This window comes from Acanthaster planci, linkage group LG04 (genome assembly GCF_054643075.1).
Source record: "Acanthaster planci isolate LZ-2023a linkage group LG04, COTS_SCS, whole genome shotgun sequence".
NCBI classification, from domain to species: domain Eukaryota; kingdom Metazoa; phylum Echinodermata; class Asteroidea; order Valvatida; family Acanthasteridae; genus Acanthaster; species Acanthaster planci.
This window is the reverse complement of record NC_141780.1, coordinates 1,257,336-1,275,490: the sequence shown is the minus strand read 5'-3', so window position 1 is coordinate 1,275,490 and position 18,155 is coordinate 1,257,336. Positions and strand designations below refer to the sequence as shown.

Here is an 18,155-nt window from a genome sequence, read left to right as displayed (position 1 = left end):
TACGATCGTTTGAACTTGAAAATGAAATAATTTAATGCTTCATTTCCTCGAGAAGTTGGGGAGAACGCCTGCAAAGATCCTGGAATTACACTCTACAGATGGATTTCTGAAGGATTGAAAAGGTTTGGATATTATGGTGTCATGCATTAGAAGTATCCAATATTTCCTGAATACGTAGGGCCTAAACATGCTAAATCATGATTATTTCCTTGCTAAATTTGACTTCTCAGGACATGGTAATTGATATCACTTTCTGCTAACAGCCCCAGAACTGCGGGCTTCGCTATGTTCGTTGTCCACTGTAGAGCTAGAGCGCAGCTGATGACAACCCTGTTTTTATTCCTCCATATACCGGGAGGATAAACCACTGCAGGGGAAAATCAGCGATTGCCAGCAAACATCCAAATCATGCTTATGCCCATTGTGCAAAGAGGATTTTCTCGTGGCTCAAAAAAGGTAATTTTTGTGACACAGGCTTGGTTATAATTTAAGAACTTTAGTGAAAACTGAATTTGTCAGAAGGGACCGTCCTGACACTTAAAAACATGCTTAACCTAAAGTAAGGATTACTCATAATGTTACTGGTGCTTCTATTTTGGCTATGTTGGCCACAGTCTTTTTCCTATTAGGCATTTTCCAGATTTCCATTTTTCCGAAGACTGATTGGACTAGAGTTAGTTTCTCATATACATGTATTGTTTTTGTGAAGTATGTTGTGGAATTTCACAATGGAGCAGTTATCACATCATCACGACATCTGTTAGTCATATTATCTTGTGCACATACATGTATTCTGGCAAATAAAATTATGAGCGCTTGGCTTAGTTTGCATACTTGCAATGCACCATGGGAAGATAAAGGGGGCCATACTAATGGGGAGGGGGGTCCAAATTTCGATGGTGGCATTGCATTAATGGCTGCTATACTGTATATGTGCATGTATGCTGTCACTCTCTGTCGTGACTTTCATCTTGTATGGACAGTGGTTGTAAATTTGAAATTTATACAAACTTGGCTTAAAAAGCTTGTTTCCTGAATGGCAACATATATTGGCAACATGAGTTGCCCTTTCATGAGGACACGTCTAAATTATTAAATGGTCTTCTTCAGATTTCTCAAACAGCGTTGAGTAACTGCTGTTTAATCCCGAAGTGTTAATATTGGTCTGGATTCAGGAAACCAGAATCATCAAGTTTGACAGTGCATTGTAAGGAAAAGAGCTTGCCTTTGGACATCTGTGGCGTCATTGTAAACTACGAGTTTATCACTATCTACAAACTAGGAAAATGTGTGTTGTGTATAATGAAGCCGTCATCGAGTCTATCTTCTTGTCTCCCTCGATAACCACTAGTAGGAATTAGAAAATGATCCATTTTAATGAGTAGTCATAGTTACTGTACTGTGTGCGTGTCAAATTTATTTCAGATCTATCAACCATTTGGTTTGCAAACTAACGTTAAGTAAAACAGCATAAGAAAATTCTGAAAGGTCACAGAAGTAGGAATACCATCCGCCTACTCTGCCAACAATGTTTAAAATTTTCAGAGATGGAAAGTTATGGGGTCAGTTCGTACGCACACCAAGCTATGCTCCAAGTAATGCAGTGCACTCAATTAAGGATTGACACCATATGGCTGTTGGTCCATTTCTTGCACAGATCAGCAAAGTGTGCATCAGTACCAGTGGCATAACAAAGACATTTGCTTGGGGGGGGTGTGCCAGAGTTGTTAACTGACTTGTTCTTGTAACTTTTATTTTAGGGGAAATACAGACGGCCAACGTATATCAATTATGTACCAATTTTGGATTCATTTTCTGACCGAAGCTCTATTTGCCGACTGGAATTAATTATTGGGAGGTGCCACACCTCCCACACCTCCCGGTAGCTACGCCCCTGAACAGAACATGCCTGAGACAAATATCAGTACATGTGTGTATCGCATGCTGCATGCAACCATGTTCAGTAGCATTTTTGAATGTTTACAAGGGCACCTGTTGATGTAATGTACAGCTTGTAGGAAATGGAACAGTACATTAAATTCCAACTGCATCTGTCAGCGACGTAGAGCACTCTGACTGTAAATTTCATATTCTTTTTTTGCTATTTTGTGAACTTTCTGTATGTACACTTCAGTGTTTGAGATGAAGTTACGCATATCTTTAGTTGGAAACCTGAGGGAAGAATTGGTCTTGTGTGCTGTGATGTTGTTTGTTTGTTTACATATTGTGTGGTATAAAAAGATATGTGTGCATTCACAAGAGATGAGCGCTTTCGTAAACACATTCTCGAGACAGCTGCATTAAGAGTCCTTGTGTAGTTTATTGAATATAATCCCGGAACCACATACAAGTGTCAGTCGTTGAAATCAATTTTTTTTTTTGCATTATTGATTGGGCAGGACCAATTTTGTAGGCCCAAGTGTAGTCAAGTGCAGAATGCCCTCCCACCATTTACGAATGTCGTTATTAGCAGTCTAGATGTCAAAACTTAGTCTTACAGTGTATTTACCTGTCCAGTGTTACAGAAAAAGTATTTATTAATGAATACCATTGTGTCACAAATTGATGAGTAGAAAGAAATACCAACTTGGTATTTTGTTTCACATTCACACATTTGCGCATGAAAATCAAGTGCAGTACTTACACACGTACATGTGCATATACGTGTACAAGTTTGAAAAGTCACTCCTAACATAACTTGAAGGAACAATACATCCAGTTAAACTGAATGTTGCGGGGTTCGATATGGTAGGGACCTGTGACCTGTTTGAGGAAAAATCTTGTGACATTATGATGTTACTCATCCCCTGAAGGCACTGTATGCGTACTTCGTTTATAGTGCAGTATCATCAGGACTGTGGATTGTGTATGGACAGCGTGCCAAGACAACTGTTCCACATGATTAGTCTTGCAAATTTATCACTAAAAAGAGCTTAATAAGCACAACTGGTCCAGATCTAGTTTATTTTATGATTATTCTCTGAGGCACATGATTGGAAACAACGTACATGTACGTCTACATTACCAACCACCATAACCAGTGTGATGCTATTTGTGTACACGTATACACATTTTTGTCAAGAATTATCCATCATGTGACTCTCCAGGTTTTATTTTTTATTTACTGCCAATTTAACTGCAATTCCTGCTACAAAACTCCTAGAATAAATATTCATTCAAAACCACCTTGGGTTTGGTGAATTCCTAGGTTATAAATGAAAAAAAAGTGGAAGGACTAAACCACTGAATGGAAACAGAAATATTCCAACCTTCTAATTTGTGTTCTTGCCTGAAGAATAGGCCTGTATAAATGTAAATCATTTTTGAAAGTTATTATAAAAATGAAAAGGCAAATGTACTTTTTACTGCCAAGTTATTTTACAAGCAAAACAAATTTAAATACTTTTTTTACATCTGAGCTCTTGAAATGTTAAAATACCCTACCCTCAAGAAATTGGCAAGAATGTGGAAATGTGTAAAGACAGGAATGGCTTGGAGATTTGCTGGTTGGGTTGCTCCTCAATGCATGAGCCTTCAGAAGATTGGAGTCGGACAGTTTTGGTGCATTGCTGAAAATGTTCTCATTTTACGATAGTGTCAATGTCCTGTGTGGATGAGGGTAACATAGCTTGGCCATGTATCGGTACATGTGCCAGCCTTGTACATGTAGATTTGAGTCACTTGACTTGGACTCAAGTTGGTCTTTTGACGTAAACATGACGGGCGTAGACATTTTAGGGAACATACCATGTCTGTGGTGGAGCTCACATGTACATTTTATATTTTTATTGGCAATTTTATGTACGCCAGAGTGTGGGGAGACTTCGAAGGTACATGTACATGTATTTCCGTGCACATCTGTGTACATAATTAAACGCTGACCGTCAAGTATTATTACCATAACCATATGGTATCATTGTCCTTTATTCCTGTGTGAAGCTGCATAATTAATTAACTGTTCCCATGGCAACCTGACAAGCCAAAATGGTCATCCGTTGTTCACATGTACAGAAGAGTACATATTTGTACAGTGTGCAAAGCGGGCGTGAACGTACAAATAGACTACCATACATGTACTGTAGGTGTACATGTAGACTTGAATGCTCAATGGAGGATTACCTGTGTCAGGTCTGATATGCATGACTTGAACTAAGCATAGTGCCTCAGACTTTACAATGTATGTTTTTGATCTTTGGAAATTTGGAAATTGTATGTACATGTAGGTCTAGATCTCTCTCAATGACATCACTTCCTACAGATTTTTGGAACGTAGTCTGGCTGTGCTGTTTCTTAAAGACATTTGAATTGACATGTGCACGTGTACCGTATATGAAATTTGCACTCTGTATGTACATGCATGACTTGTACATGTACCTGATGGCGTTAAATACATGTACAGCTGTGCACAATTGTAGTTTTCCTACAAAGATGGTGTTCTGTAAGAGAGCTGTCCTATGTACAACAGGAGCTTCCAAAGGTATAGGTACATTTATTGAGATGTTTGTCGAGCGACTGGTATGTGATGGGCCCCAGTATTTCAGTTGGTCGGCAAACTCCATTTTGAATCATTTTCAGAAAGTGACATCTTTTTCTTTCGTTTTTGTTGATTTTGGATGTTTTGTCTTAGACTCAAAGCCACGATGAGGATGCACTTTCTCAAGTTTGTACGGAATGCTCTAGCCATCAGTGTATTGGTCACTGTCCTGATGCTCTATATGTACCTCTATCATGTTCATCGTGTTGACTCCAGTAACAGCAAGAAGAATGTTTTGAATGGGTAAGGTCAGCCGCTCGTATAACTTCTTTTAAGACGCCCTCATGTGATAGCTTTTCTATGATATCTGGCATCAACGTGTGTCATACGTCGCCAGTCAGTAATTCCGACTTGACGGATAAGCCAACCGGACCCTCTGATGGTGATATGTACCGGTAGTTACTCGTAATAGAATACCGAAGTGAACACGTCACGCGCACAATTAGTGTGTAAAAGGCATTAGCGTGAGAACCAGCGCGTGAACCAACACGCGCGCGTACTCCATTCGTTTGCACTGCACTTTCTTGTTCACAGTGACGTCACACTTCGGTACTCAATTGCATATGAATGACATGATCTTGCATAATGAACCGGTATATAGAATTTCCACCAATCAAAGAAGTCAGACTTGTAGACTCATTCATTATAATAGAGGTATGAACAATGTAACTTTTTCTGGCAATTTAATGGGCTGCTACCTGTTTTGGTAGATGAACTGATTCACTGTGAACAAACAGCTGGCAGATTCGTCACGTTGGGATTTCTGAACTCACGGTAACAAAATTCCACAGAAGGGGGGAGGGAGATTGGAAGCCCAAGAGGAGGGGCTGCCTAACCCACCATACCCACCCTCCAACCATACCCATTAACCCCCCACCATACCCACCCTCCAACCATACCCATTAACCCCCCACCATACCCACCCTCCAACCATACCCATCCACCCCCCACCATACCCACCCTCCAACCATACCCATCCACCCCCCACCATACCCACCCTCCAACCATACCCATCCACCCCCCACCATACCCACCCTCCAACCATACCCATCCACCCCCCACCATACCCACCCTCCAACCATACCCATTAACCCCCCACCATACCCACCCTCCAACCATACCCATCCACCCCCCACCATACCCACCCTCCAACCATACCCATCCACCCCCCACCATACCCACCCTCCAACCATACCCATCCACCCCCCACCATACCCACCCTCCAACCATACCCATTAACCCCCCACCATACCCGCCCTCCAACCATACCCATTAACCCCCCACCATACCCACCCTCCAACCATACCCATCCACCCCCCACCATACCCACCCTCCAACCATACCCATTAACCCCCCACCATACCCACCCTCCAACCATACCCATTAACCCCCCACCATACCCACCTTCCAACCGTACCCATCCACCCCCCACCATACCCACCCTCCAACCATACCCATCCACCCCCCACCATACCCACCCTCCAACCATACCCATCCACCCCCCACCATACCCACCCTCCAACCATACCCATTAACCCCCACCATACCCACCCTCCAACCATACCCATCCACCCCCCACCATACCCACCCTCCAACCATACCCATTAACCCCCCACCATACCCACCCTCCAACCATACCCATCCACCCCCACCATACCCACCCTCCAACCGTACCCATCCACCCCCCACCATACCCACCCTCCAACCATACCCATCCACCCCCCACCATACCCACCCTCCAACCGTACCCATCCACCCCCCACCATACCCACCCTCCAACCATACCCATCCACCCCCCACCATACCCACCCTCCAACCATATCTACCGTACCCCTAAGGGTCTCATCCCGTACATGTATGTTGGCCTAAATACCATTCCTCTCTTTCATTTGCAAGGCAATGTAAAAAAAACTGTTTATTCCTAGCAGACATTTGAAGCTGATCTCGCCTCCGCGCTATCTGAGTCCATGTTTTTCCATTCTACTCAATCATTTGTACTTGTCTGCCAGTGCTTGCTAGTTAGCAGGGGAAAAAATTGAACTTTTGCCCGGTCAGTGTAGGCTGTGATGTTTGCCCCGGCGTCTGGGTTGGAATCCTTAAAGGATTGATTACTATACCATTTCCTGTCATCAAAGTAAATGACTTCCCCTGACTGATACCGGGATAAGGTTGATGCACCCAGCCCCTCCCCCGTCACCTTTGATTTCAAGTTTGAGAACTTGATCATCTTATCAATGAAAAGGAAAAAAACAAACAAATGGAATGCTGGTATGCTCATTATCAGGCGCATGTGGACTTTCGTTGTTGGAAGTTGATTCCAGTCACTTAGCAAGAGGGAAAGTCCTTGTAGTTTTGCCAGTTATAATGTACATTGTAGAAGCCCAAAGAACTGATGCTATGATGAGTTGAAACAGGCACATGTAGAATTCCATTTTTGTATGTGAAATTATGGTGGAAAATTTATGATTTTTCCCGTTTAAGGTAGTCAACATTTTTTCCTCTTCAAAAGCGGAACATTGATACAGTACTGTTTTTACTCAGCTGTTGTTTACAGACTTGTACTTTGTCCCAATTCTCAACCAGTTTCATCTGGTTTTATCTTTTTAGCCCCTTTTCTCTAGATTCCTTTAACAGAGGCTGTACATGTTCTATATCGTAACTTACATGTACTTGTAATTGTATGGTTTGCAGCCCAGAAACTCACTGCTCTACTGAGTGTTACCTTCTTTTTGGCAAACAATGGCTTGGCTACAAACAATCTAGCAGGACTTACCCTACTGCTGCCACGCAAATTCAGCAGAAAGACATCAGACCATGATTGGAAAGTTGAACTACAGTGTACATGTACATGGTAGATTTACCCTGGACCGTCTGACTTGGAGAATGGGGCCACTGGGTAACACACTGTGTGCACTTTCTATCGTCAAGCATCACTTTGTCCACTTAAGTTGTGAATTCAGCCCCTGCTGAACCCAACCTGGTGTTTTGAAACTTTGAAGGTCACTTATTGTGAGAGAATTATAGGCCAGTGATGTATGTAGGCTAGCGTACATGTAGGTGCTCTCACAATGGGATTCTTTGGTGATTTGGAAACAAAATGTACAGTCAACTGACCGCAATTGGTTTCTGGAAGGAATTGGAGGGAGAAATAAAAAGGACTGAGGCTTTATGAATAGCTATGTATGTAGCAACCCTGTCTTCACTTGATGTGTAATCGTGTACATGTAGATGATCCAGTCCTTGTTGGTGTTGGAGGAAGAGATGTGCCATACATGTAGATGTAATGAGTTCATCAGTCATTTTATAAGTTTGAATAAATTTGATAAAATCTTGTGTCATTTCTGACAATAACAAGCCAGAGATGCCTTTTGATGACCTTTATTTGCCATGCTTGTGTACAACTAAGCTACAGTACAACTATCAGTTCAGTGTTTATGGTAATGCTTTGCACAATGGGGTTAATAGGGTAAGATTTGTGCCATAATCTTTTTATACATGTCCTACATGTGTATGCTGTTGACCTTAAGGTCACAGTAACGAGGTAGTCAGGGGAGTTAGGTGGACGTCATGCTTCTTGTTTTGTCTTCAACCTCTGTGGTCTGGGTTCGATTCCCAGTTTGTCCACCTGTGGAATAGGTTTTCAGTGCCTAGCTGATTCTGTGGGTTTTACCCAGAAGATTCTGCAAGGGTTTTCTTCCCATCTACAAACTATAACATCTCATTGTCTCCTGTCTACAGATTTCTTCAGGCTTACAAGCTACAGTACTGATTCCTTGTGCCTAATTTCTATGTACTGCCATTCTGTTTTGTTTTGATTTTGTCAATCTGCACCAAAAATTCTTCTTTTTGTCTAGTAATGCAATTGTTAACTGCCATTCAACAAAGATTTCTGAAAATGAAAACCAAATCAAGCATCCTCACTCTACATGTATTTTTTTGCCAAAATGAAGAGCACAACTCCCCCCCCCAATCTATTCAACATCATTTTCTTCAGTGTAATGATAAATACACTGTACTTCTTACTATCCAGGTGTACGGACATGTACATATATGCATTTTCAGGCAAATGTGCATAATTGTTACCTGTAGCTGTACATTCTATGGAGACACTTGATGAACGATGTACATGTACGTGTAACTGCATTCAACCATCTTCAGAAATTGATATTATCATTGCTTTCTTGATAGGTATGCAAAGGTCGTTGGCTTAAAAGCCCCAAAAGGTTCTGAAACACTCGTCGAAATAGCAGTATGGAACTCAGAAAAAAAATGTGAAAACTAGAAAAGTGTTTTCAAAAGACAGAGTTAAGATCAAGATATCCCATTACCTGGCCTTTTCGAGGATTTCATCCAATGAGAAGCATATTGATTGGAGCCGAGCCTGTATGTAAAAATCAATACACGTATGTAATTGTTGACAAACTACGTCATGTTTGTGTAGTGTGTATGATGTGTCGCTTGAGTACACTCTCTCAAAGGCAATTATACTTTCACTGAATTGATTTTTGGACAGCTACCAATGCCACCTGGATTAGACTTTTTGGAGTGTGAATAGCGCGATCTACTTTTGTATAGTGTCCATTAACTGAAAAAAGTATATGCATCAAGAGCACTTTGTTATTGACTATTATGAAAAATGAGCGATGAGGTTCAAGTAAATCAGAAGGCCAGTACATGTACATGTACATGTTGTTGACAATTACATATACAGTGAAAATACCATTTTTGAAATTAGTCACCCAGAGACTGAAATAAATTGACGCAGCTGGAGTGGAATTGTTGAATTCTAGCCAAGAGACTATAAACCTTCTGTGTTCATTAAAATAATTGAAATACGTGTATTATTTTGAACAAGTACTTGTATGTGCTGTTTATATCAAGACGTGTTTGTAAAAATAATTAGAATTACAAGATACAGAATATATTTAGCAACAAAGAAATAATTTCAAATCTATGTACTCATTTTAATACAAGATACACATTACTTTTTACCCGTTAGTTTTGGGCCATTTTTCTTTCCTAATAATTTTTCTCTTTTCTTTGAATGTTTTGGCAAAATTCCAGTGCCGGCACTTTACAGACATTGTTGAAGACTGCACATGTGCAAGTGAATTTACCAAGACTGACTCCTCATCAAGTTATAAAGAAGACTGAAGCCCTCAACTCTGATGAAATGAGCCCAAGAGACCTCTCTGAGACGTACTTGGTCAAGTTGAAGAACGCCACCCCGGAATTCAGCTTTAGACGCAATGATTTCTTCTCTCCTTCAGTATGGCAACAATTGAGGATTTCAATATCGCATTACAAATCAAAATGAGCCACATTGGAAGATTAAATTTGTTGTGTTTAGTAAAGCTTTTTACATTTGGGTGTGTCTTAACAAGCCGTGTTTGAATTTTGGTTTTTTTAAGCATGAAACAATAAGATTTATTGGTGTAAAGTTTTAGTCAGTTAAGAAACTTTCTGATGTGAATGGTTAGCATTGGCCAGTCTTAGCTTTAATTTGGTTAAGCTAGTCATCAGCGTCCGTCTTCCTAGGTTTCTTATTATTCGAAATGCAATTCAGTGTAACAAAGAGATGGTTTATTTCAGTAAATAAAATACCTTGAACAACTAGCTGACTAGTCCATCAATCCCAACAAAAAGTGTGAAACATTTTCATGCCCAAGTTAGTTAAACCTGACGGGTCAGGTTTGGAGTTCTTGCAAAATGTGTTTTTCTTCACCACACATTGTAATTGTGGCACCAGCTACATGTGTTTCCTGGTACCCTGCATTTCAGTGCTAACCCCTTGTTAATTTTTTTCATTTTCTGATGCTAGAAATGTCCCAAGTCTCTCCAAAAGAACCTGAGTGCCAACTCTTGGACTTCAAAATTGTTCCACCCAGAGATTAAACAGTTGCTGACCAGCACTAGTATCAGCAAGGCAGAGTACCAGCGACTTGTCAAATATTGGATGCCATTTGGTTTCAAGTATCATAAGAACTTCACCTATGAAGGTGAGGTTCCAGCCCAGTAGGTGAATTGAAGGGGTCAGTAATTTATGGATCCCAGGCTAGCAAAGCAGGGCCAGGCTGTGAGCATTCCAGGACGTTCTCTCAGGTCCCAGGCCAGTACATAAATGTATGACAGTGTATGTAGTTAGTCTTAGATCCTTGGTCAGTTGGCTCATGTCTGAGGACAGTTTGGCTCATGTCTGAGGACAGTTATGGGCTTCGGGTTAAACATGTACATACGGTTCAAAGTCCCACAGCAATGAGGTACAGCAGATACAAGACAGGGCCAGTAGGCTCAGGTCCCAGGCCAGAATGCTCTGATCCCAGGCCAAGAGGTTCAGGTCCTAGACCAGTAGTCAGGTCCAGGTCAGCTGGCCAATGGACCAGGTCATCAAACCCAGGTTTTGGTCCCAAACTAATTGGATCCAGTCCAGCAGGCTCAGTCAAGTCATAGGCCATATGATACCTGTTTATAGTTGGTCTCCAGCCTCTTGTAGGTGCCCAGCTGGAAGGCTTCAAATGCCAAAACAATGAACAGAGGCCGGTCTAGGGCCAGTAGACTTATGTAGGGACCTTGCCAGTATGCTCAGACCCCTTGCAGGGCAAGGTCACAGGTGCTTGAAGGAGCCCCACCTTGAGCAGAAGCACCCCCATTGTTTGAAAATAGCCATATAGCTGAGGAGTGTCCATTTGGTTGGTAGCCATGCCACCACAACGGTTGCATTTCATAGTCGGTCGTGAACCAGTGAAGTGCAGTTCCCACTAGAGCCTCTGCTGTTAGAAAAATTACAGCCTCTCTTGGTCCTGCTTGGGGCGCCTCAGGCCATCAAGCAGTTAAGTGCCCAAATAAATAGCAGTAGCTGGCCTAATTTGCATTCAACCTTGTTTAGTGAGGCTAGTTTGTTGAGTATTGGGAATCAATATGTGAGGGTATGTAGGACCTTAAGTTCCGTTTAACTTGCAGGTGTACAGTAAGGGTGGAATCAGGTACATGTATGATCAAAAAGATACAAGTTAACCAATGGTCGTTTTTGTAGGCCTATATGCATACTGTCCTCAATCACAGATAACAACTACCATCCACCTGTACCAGTTTTCCTCTTTATCTTGAATTGGCAGAGCTTACAGAGGTACTCCGCCTGTTCCCTAAAGCCAATTCCATCTTTGACTACACACGATGGAAGGTCCGACCCGAATGTATTTCCTGTGCGGTGGTTGGTAATGGAGGCATTCTGCGTGGTTCAGGCATGGGCAAGGAGATCGATGGGCATGATATGGTGTTCAGGTGAGCTACAGGCTGGGGGTTTCTCCCAGTTCCATCTGGCTGGAACTGGATGGAACTAGTTAGAACCAGTTTATTGCTTGGATCCACTTCCTGCAAAAATGAATTGCAAGTCCAACTTTGCCTCACGTATCCGTTCCGAGCGGAACAAAAGAGGGCGTGCTCCTCGCACTCACTGCATAGACGCGCCTTTATAATGGAGATCAGTGGCACGTTTGACGCGGAGCACACTGAGTATGCGTAACAAATTTATTCCTTCATGTATGGTCTTTGCGTACACGCAGAACGCGTGCAAGAACCCGCTTGGAAAACTTACAACCATCTGTCTTTCTTTTGCCGCTTGGGGGTGCACTTCAACTCAAGGCGTATATTCCCAGAGGGTGCAGAATATTAAACAATAGCCCCTAGTGAGGTGTTATTCCACATCATTATTTTTCTTACTCATACAGAATGAGTTGTCCTAGTGTTAAAAACGATGAAAGGTTACTTTATTTCAAAGAAGGTTTTCTGCAGCGAATCTTTGGAGGAGGTAAAAAGTTAATTATACAGTGACCAATTGGGATTGGAGAAGAACTTTATTTTCTTCATCTAAATACTCTGGAATCCTCATTTGCATTTGTTGATGATGCTTATTTACAGAGTCAATAACTGCATCAGACGTGGTTATGAAGAAGACGTCGGGAATCGAACCACCCACCTTGTACTGATGGACCGGTCTCTTCGCTTCACAAAGCGTGAAGACATCCCGAGGGATGAGGTAATTAAGTGGAGGAATTTGGAAGGGGGGGTTAGAACCACCGCCCATCCAATTGTAGAGATTTGATAGTAGTAACTACAACAAAAGGCACAATACAGTGCCAGCAGTTGGGTTCAAACCTTGGCCTTCCGGATCATTCTTTACATCTATTCTCTAGGAATTCCTACAAGGCCACAAGCCCAGTTTGAACATCAAGCTCTTTTTATTACACATTCCTCCAATTAAGATCTTCCTCCTCATTTGACAACTAGGATTTGGGCATCAGTTTGCCCGTTACTGAATTTGAACCTTGGATCCTAGGATATAGTACACCCTGTTAGTCATTTTTGTGGTTGATATCTCACCACCCAGGGAATCAAGTACATCTTCATGCCATGTCGCGAGCAAGACTACAAGTACATCAGTCAAGCAGCAACCAGTAATAGTCCAAAGCTTCACCTGCATGTCAGTACATCCGATGTCAGGATATTGCATCCGGATTTCATCCGATACGTTCACAAAATGTAAGCAGGGAGATTACTCCTGAATGGGTGGGGTTTGGGAAGCAGTGAAGAGGAGGCGTGATATGTAGGTGCTTCTGTGTTTCCTCAAGCCTGCACTCAGATGTGGTTGGGTTCTGTTCATGTGAATGCACTCCTTTTATACACATTCTGATGAAATTTCCTGCATTTCTACCACTTAGATGAGAAATGACAAAACCTTGTTGGAGAAGTTGTTGAAAATTTTAGCCAGGCATGCACATGTTGGAAGTTGAGGAAGATTCTACTTTTTTAGGTCTTTATAAGCATAAGTCACTTGTTTTGATTGCCTTGATTCATCTAAAAAAATGTGAATTTGTGAAGATAGATTTCACGTCTTTTCTCTCAGCTGGGAAAACACCAAGTCATATCGGCCAACAACAGGTGGCATGATGTTCTTCACAGCACTTCATGCCGGCTGTGATTCAGTCAGCGTCTACGGTATGGGCTTCACAGGCCAATACTCAGAGCATTACTACGACAAAGAATTCAAGAAATACAAATCTGTCAAGGGCAGCCATGACTTTCAGAGGGAGGTGGAAATCTTGAAACACCTTGATCAAGATGAATTGATACGATGGTACAAGAGAGATGTAAAGGAATTCAATCAAAGGTAACCGTAAGAGCAAGCCTTCATTTTGCTGAATTTGCCTTATACGTGGTAGAAACTATTATTGTGGAATTTCTTTATTTCATCAGATATTCTCTGGTCTGTCTTTCATCTCGGTTCTTTGCATTATTTGATGCTTTGTCACAATACAATAATCATCTTATATTTCTAGACAAAAATGTGCCTTCAGCTTTTTACCTTCATGTATTTCTTAACTTTGGTGTTTTTTTTTGGTCCGTCCCCCATGTAATTAATAAACAGATTATTATAATATTGTAATTCTTGTAGCAGCTGAAATGGATTTTTATCAAAATTCAAGTTTAAAGTGTGACATTTTAATAGTTGATTTGAGACAGAGAATTTTTTCTTCAATTGGAAGTACTTATGCAACTTTAACCACTTGCTGCCAGGGGACCTGTTTCCAAGCACATAGGCTTTATGCACGAAGCCAGGAGCCCGAAACCGGGACAAAAGAGCTGGGCCTTGTAACAAAAGACTGAGCTGCGGGCATCAGTAGATTTTGTCTGTCAGGCTCAGTGGCCACCAGACAGTGATTCATGTGGGTGTTAACGTCCATGAATTGAAATGATGATTTTTTGAAAACTGACAATGTTGAAATTCGCCTGTATGTGTGCACTGCATTTTTCAAACCACCCGGCAGTGAGTGGTTAACCACTTGCTGCTGGGTGGTTTGAAAAATGCAGTGCACACAAACGGGACATTGTCAAGATTTTCAGTTTTCAGAATTCTTCAAAAATTCATCATTTCAATTAATGGATGTTTACACCCACACGAATGACTGTCTGGCGGCTACTCTAATCTGATAGACAAAATCTATTGATGCCCGAGTATTTCAGCCAGGTCTGCAGCCTTGTAAAAAGAGCCCAGATTGTGCGGTGTTATGTAACTTTCTTTTGTTCATGAACCTGGCTCAGTGCACTGCTGACCTCTTTTCAATAGGGGCCAGATTAGCGTGCAGCGGTGCTGTGTGGCTCATGGCTGTGGTGGTGGAGCACTTTTGGCCCTGGTGGTAATCTGCTCGCGCTAAATCTCCAAAACTGTGGTGTACTGTTTCAAAACAAGGCTGGATTATCTCCACTATTGAGAGTGAAAAAATGTTGATAATGCCCAGCAGCCTGGTCTTTTGTTACGATTACGGTCGTTTGTTACGAGGCTCAGTTCCCTTTGATTTCGGAGAGACCCTGGCCATGCGTATAAAGAATACGTGTCCGGTACCGGAAACCCCAGCGGCAAGTGGTTAAAAAGATCCTTGCACTGTGATGTTCCTGAAAGTCTAGGTACTTGTAGTCAGAAAAAAACAATAACATGATTTAAAGCTGAGATTATTGCGGAAATCAACTTAAGTGGTTCCATACAAATTGTACATGCAGGCACATATGTGAACTCGAGTGTGCCAAACATTGAAGAGCACAATGTACAGGTGTATATTTGTGTTAGAATTGAACGAATCAATGATATATATTTTTTTGAAGTACAGTGAAAGAAAAGTAGTAATTTTGGCTTCTCTTCCTGAAGGGGGTCGGTTGTAGGGACATTTTCTAGAGCATTTTACCCTGTTATTCCTCAAAGTTCCATGCAACTTATTCTTCATGAGATCTTAACCACCTTGGATTTTATTTCTCCAGTACTTTTAAGTTTTATATTTATTTATTTGAAACTATCTTTAATGAGGGTAACCCATCCCGTGAAAGTTGATCATTCTGGGCCCTTCCAATAAGAAGACAACAAAGAAATGTTCAGTTTTAGAGGTGGGAGGAAAAACCTTGATCAATTTTTGTCTAGGGAAAATGCAGAGAATCAGGTTGGGACTGAAAAGCCAATCCACATAACATGCAGACCTGGATGGGATTCTGATCGGTATCCCAAGAGGTGGAAGGCGAGAGCCACAACCTGACCTGGAATCAGTTTGCGTTTTGTAAACTGCTCCAAACATCCGAAAGTGATCCATATTTTTTTGTGATTGTTGACTCTTGGCAAGGCTTGCTTAAGGATATTATTTCAGCATTGTGGATTGTGGCCTTTTTCCTGCGTCGTCGGTCTAAAAGTACCTTCTGTTGGTGTTATCTGTGCACATAGATTGCCACTACCGGGTGAAAGCCTGGCACCTCCTATGAAATCAGCTGTAAACCAGTCCCAATTGACAAGTCGTAGGCAATCCCACAGGAGGGCCATGATTCGCGAGACCCCCTACCAATTATACCGAAACGCTCCCGACTTGGTGAAGTTGAGACTCCGAGCTGGACTCTCCCGACACTGGTCTAATGACCGACGGTTGCGTGACGGTATAAAATTTGAAAACTTGTCAATTCCATTATCATGAGTCATTGTCGTGCGTCATCTGTTGAGACATTCTGCCCATTCGTCATTTTGCTAATCCTCACAAGAGCCTTATATAGCCGCATCCAGCATTAGATGCCAGTGTGGCAACTTGAAAAAAGTAATGCACAAACTCCTAAGGTAATCAAGGATGCACGCATGACATCTCCTATTAGGTTATACTTGAATAATCATACTCGGGACAAAAGATGGAATACGTAATGGAGGTCTTAATCATCATGTGTTAAGCTTGTGTGGTCAAGTGCTATGTTTGCAGTAGTGTCCTATGGAGAGAGAGACCAGGTGCCATGTTTCTTGTCAAATGCTGCTTGCAAATCTTGCAGGTCAGGTACAAAAAAAGTATAATTTATCAAATCTTAGGTACAGTTGGCAGATCTTCAGTGTCGTCTATGTTTCATTAATGTCAGTCAACCTGAAGTCAATTGCCAATGTCACGTCTTCATCATTACCCAAGGTATTTTCACTGAAGTCTTAAGCTCTCCAGACTTAGTTGGTCATTTACTATTCAGCCAGATCGAACAAGCCACCAGAAAAAAATCAAGCTCACCATTTCATTGAAAAGTGGCCCAAAAAACTCATCAAGCTACCATCCTGCTTTTCATGCTTTTCAGTTTGCAAATTAGGAAGGTACTGCAGTATGCAGAGAAACAGTACTTCATAGTTTTCAGAGGTTTTCTTGTTTCCATCCATCCTTGTTTCCTGCACTTGTACCAAAGCACAAATCACATTTGATATCAGTCTATTTAATCACATTCAACTCATTTGATTGGTTCATTAGTTTTCTCAAAGTTTGCTTCTGACCAGCTCATTCAGGAACCTCGGCAGCTTAGTACTTTGGCTGTTACTGACACTTCACAGCATTAGTACTTAGGGTGTTTTTTTCACAGTGGTTCTGTCACTGCAGATATCTTCATGTGTAATGCGGGATGGAGAGTATAATACTTTATAATTTTGGAAACTGTTGTGTTTAATCTTTAAGATGACATTCCACTGTCTGGAGCATTTGGCTAGGTCATAAATGTAAATAGATTCCCATGAACCATGCAGTGATTGACCATAGCTGCTAAATCCTCCAAAACCCCAGATTTGTGCAGAATCCTGATGATTGACTCCAGCTCTCAAATCCTACCATTTGTAGCTATCCCAAATCCTACAAAATTCAACCACTCAGTGTTTCACTGTGTTGATTGATTCAGGACTATACAGGTCAGTCACTGCCTCCCCCCCCACCGCCGCCGCCGCCGCCAGTGGTTTAACACAGTGCTGAATATTGCTGGATTAAGGAATAATCTTAGCCACAGATCATGGAGTCAGTTGGTATGAAATTGAAAGGGATATTTAAGGAAAATTAAGATTTAGAAAATTCGAGTAAATGAGCCCTGTAACATTTCAAATAATGCCAAAATTGTAATAGAAATTCAGACTTAAAAGCTGACTCACTCATTTGCAGAGTGGAAAATCTATCCATGGAAAAGTGCAGTACTGTAGCAGTCTTTACAACCAAATGAACAAATCTATTTTACAATAAATACATTATGTAAATATAATCATGTCATTGATTAATTATAGCTATTAATTATAGTTTTGGATTTGCAAACTTCTGCAGTGCACATCAGAATTTTACGTTATGATTTTCCTGTCGGTGTAAAACCATGTAAATTATTTTTTCTGCAGACAAAAGCTACTTTGATGTTGGAAACATTTGAAGATTGTCTTAATAAAGAGCTGTGAAACAAATGCGTGTGTATGGGGTGTTTGAGCTTCATTTCCTGACAGACTTGCTACATATGTGACAGAGATCCATACTCCATCTGTGTATCCTTTACCAAAAGCTGCTTACAGCTATGAAATATGCAGCCGTTCTGGCAAAATCTATACTGTTTGGAATTTTTTGACCCTAGTAACTTAAGTAAAAAAATTTACCCCCAAAACAGATTTGGTGGACATGTGAAATGTCCTCTATAAAAACCAAAATTTCTGGAAAGGCAACGTTAAAAGTGACGGTTTAGAATTTTCAGTGTTCATTCGTTTGTGTGTAAGATGATGTCCTGCCATCTCGCCATGCTCAGAGCTGCATCATTAGCCGTCCACTGGTTCTCT

General features: G+C 41.4%; 1 protein-coding gene across 1 annotated transcript; it reads left to right on the top strand.

Moving 5' to 3' along the window:
* Window positions 1–4,109: 4,109 nt before the first annotated feature.
* Window positions 4,110–17,792, top strand: LOC110982145 (alpha-N-acetylgalactosaminide alpha-2,6-sialyltransferase 2-like). The gene is made up of 9 exons (XM_022240362.2): window positions 4,110–4,128; window positions 4,628–4,777; window positions 9,599–9,803; window positions 10,356–10,533; window positions 11,650–11,815; window positions 12,452–12,569; window positions 12,921–13,072; window positions 13,437–13,700; window positions 15,795–17,792. Exons 2-9 carry the CDS (start codon window positions 4,641–4,643, stop codon window positions 16,036–16,038), a joined length of 1,464 nt encoding a protein of 487 aa, XP_022096054.2. The 5' UTR covers window positions 4,110–4,128; window positions 4,628–4,640; the 3' UTR covers window positions 16,039–17,792.
* Window positions 17,793–18,155: the final 363 nt, after the last annotated feature.

Excerpts from the sequence above, each read along its gene's own strand:
- LOC110982145 (XM_022240362.2), top strand. The coding sequence starts at position 4,641 with ATGAGGATGCACTTTCTCAAGTTTGTACGGAATGCTCTAGCCATCAGT. Across the intron at positions 12,570-12,920 it reads AAGACATCCCGAGGGATGAG|GGAATCAAGTACATCTTCAT; the intron begins GTAATTAAGTGG and ends CTCACCACCCAG. Across the intron at positions 13,073-13,436 it reads ATCCGATACGTTCACAAAAT|CTGGGAAAACACCAAGTCAT; the intron begins GTAAGCAGGGAG and ends CTTTTCTCTCAG.